The 2,834-nt window shown below is 43.9% G+C and overlaps 1 protein-coding gene across 2 annotated transcripts; it reads right to left on the bottom strand.

Annotated features, from left to right (window-relative positions):
* Window positions 1-6: 6 nt before the first annotated feature.
* On the bottom strand, window positions 7-2,608 carry LOC112080105 (THAP domain-containing protein 5). Of its 2 annotated transcripts, none has more exons than XM_024145877.2 (3): window positions 2,451-2,608; window positions 1,882-2,068; window positions 7-1,257 (listed from the first exon to the last, which is right to left on the bottom strand). In XM_024145877.2, exons 1-3 carry the CDS (start codon window positions 2,531-2,533, stop codon window positions 436-438), a joined length of 1,092 nt encoding a protein of 363 aa, XP_024001645.1. In that variant the 5' UTR covers window positions 2,534-2,608; the 3' UTR covers window positions 7-435. The 2 variants fall into 2 exon arrangements, with proteins under 2 accessions (XP_024001645.1, XP_024001646.1); XM_024145878.2 differs by having other exon boundaries at window positions 2,446-2,532.
* Between the last annotated feature and the right edge of the window lie 226 nt (window positions 2,609-2,834).

Here is a 2,834-nt window from a genome sequence, read left to right as displayed (position 1 = left end):
GCAAAGTAAGGATCCGTATGACCGCACAGTAGATATGATATACAAATACTATATCATTGAATAAAACAAGCAACCATCTGTAGCACGAGAATAGGGAATATCACTTCCCTTAAAACGCTCCAAATGACATTTATGTCATTCTAAACATGAAACAGTAGTGCATAGCGCCAGGGCCTATCCTAAAGACACAGTGCCACCTAGCGGAGACAAATGGAAGGACAGGGATCCCCTGCCCAGAACGCTCTTTGAGAAGGGCCTCACTACAAGTAAGTAATATAACTCTTGTGAAATATGTAAACAGATAATAAATAAGTACAAGTGATTGAGACTGTAATAACCCTGTAATAACCCTGTAATAACCCTGTAATAACAACACAAAACACATCTCATCAGAAAGACCGTTGTTAACGGAAACAAAGCACTACGGTTAAGACATCAGAGCAACGCAGAAGTAATATAGTCCTCTAGTAATTTCTGCTTTTCTTTGAAAACAATGTTGCTCTTCTTCAGTTGTGCCATCTCGCTCTCAAGCGATCGTATTTTAGCCATGGTGCTTTCCTCTCTCCTATCCAGCTCCATGATCTTGTTGTGGAGGCTGGCTGTCTTCCTCCACAGCTGTTCCTGGTCCGTGTCCTGTTTGGAGTAGGAGTGCTCGTACACAGAGATGTGTTCCCCCTCCCCGGGGCCCTCCTCCRGGTCTCCCACCCACTCCTCCCTCCGCAGCTCCAGAGGGAAGATCCTAAACGTCTGACCGAGGGCCACATGGAGGGCGTCCACCGTGGCTTCACATTCAGAGAAATGGCCGACAGGGACGACGGATTCACAGCAGAGCACAGTCACAGTGGAGTCCAGTGTATCCAGCTGCTGCAGTGTCTCACCAGACAGGTTCAAGCATGAGGCTGTCAGTATCCCACCACTGTCTCCAGATCGTTCTCTGTTCACCTCACACACTGCAGCCTGGGTCTCTGAGAGCATCACCTCCCCCAGGACCATTTCACTAGGAGTAGAGGCCTCTGTGTCTGAAACAAGCGGTCTTTCATATAACAGTGTAGTGACCGTAGATTCACTGGCATCCTCAGGGCTAGGGACAGGAGTGACACTCACCACGACTGGTTCCACTCTGACTGTCCTTTTCAGAATCAGAGGTGTATTCTTGCCAGGAGGGGAGGGGGAGTGGATGAGTTCAATGTTGGCGTCGCATATCCTGGTTTTGGGCTTGGTGGTGTTCTTACTGGTGGAAACGGCTCTATCTTCATCCTGAGGGGAAAGAGTGATGGTAAAACACAAACAGAAATCATGCTATCATAATATAGCCATGTATAGCGCTGTAATTTCTTTAATTTTATTTGGGGGATTTGTGTGTATTATTGTGTATTATTAGGTGTACTGCATTGTTGGATCTAGAAATTAAAGCGTTTCGCTGCAAAATATGTTGTACAAACAAAACAATTTGATTTCGCACTTTAACAAATTCCAGGGATGGTTCAATTCAAAATCAAGGCAGTCAATTCAGGTAAACTTAAATAACAATTAAAAATGTGAAAAAACAGCATCTATTTTCAAAGACTTCTCAATAAACTGAGGAGTAGAAGCTATTTATTTCAAAACTTTTTTTCCATTGTTGAATTTTAAATTAAAATAAATTCCTGAATCGACTGCCTTCAAATTGAATTGACCCCAGCCCTGATGAATCCCAAAGAAAATATCCTAACACAATGCTTTGTACACTGCAATGACGATCAGTGTAAAATGCATGATCAAAGTAATGTGAAACTCTAATATCAGTCACTATTCTGGAAATGGGCATTAAGACTCCTGCTAATTTTGTTGGGTGTCATAGAAGGGGTGTCTGTGGCATAGAAGGGGTGTCTGTCTACTTACATGGTGTGTGTGAGGGAAGATGGTAGGGAAGGCAGTGTGTTTCAGGTACCGGATCCCCCATCGCAGGTCAAAGCAGTCCTCAGTGAAATGTTCACTACACAGGTACTGGTGTCTGCTGGGGATCCACTCGTCTCTCTTCATGTTGTCTACCCATATCTGCAGCCTGACCTCATCTTGCAAGGGGAACCTGTGGGAGGAGACAATACCAACATGTTGTTAAGACAGCTACATTTGTTGACATGCCCTAATTCYATTTGTCAGCCCCATCCAAATTCTCAAGATTACATACAAAGCATTGCTTCTGTAACGTTACTAGTGTTTCAGCCTCGGCTGAAGCCCGAGAAACACAATACTGTAACAACTAATGCAGCAGCAGTCATTCTGTTATACACAATGGTAAACAAAGGAGGCTTTGTGTTTTTCTATGACAGCTAACTATTTGTTCTGAGGGCACTGCTGGATACACAACGCTAGCCAGCAACCAATATGAACATGCTAGTTAAGCTAGCTAGGAGTAGGACTGTATCTGCACATATAGAAACGTGATGTGAAAATAATAGATACCGTACGGGTAAAAGCTTATTCTCTTCTTTTCTTTAGAGGGTGTTCCTCCACGATTTTTGCAAAGTTTTACAGCACAGTAACGGGGCATATTTCACCTGAAAATACATAAAAATGTTGTGCACGGAAGTCTTTCTGTCTTCCTCTACTGTATGGCTGCGGCAGAGAAGAGAGTTGCTGCGGCACGTAAGTTGTGGCTCASTGTCCAAATTACACTGCCCTCTAGCGCTAGGCGGTGGAACTGTATATTTCCCACCAACCAGAGCCATTCTGCATTTAGATGTTAATTATGTCTCTCAAACAGTGGAGGCTGCTGAGGGGAGGACGGCTCATAATAATGTCCAGAATGGAGTGAACGGAAGGGTATTACYTGTGTTTGATACCATTCCATT

This window comes from Salvelinus sp. IW2-2015, unplaced genomic scaffold (genome assembly GCF_002910315.2).
Source record: "Salvelinus sp. IW2-2015 unplaced genomic scaffold, ASM291031v2 Un_scaffold11780, whole genome shotgun sequence".
In the NCBI taxonomy this organism is placed as follows: Eukaryota; Metazoa; Chordata; class Actinopteri; order Salmoniformes; family Salmonidae; genus Salvelinus; species Salvelinus sp. IW2-2015.
The sequence above is the reverse complement of the archived record's forward strand: the minus strand, read 5'-3'. Positions and strand labels throughout refer to the sequence as shown.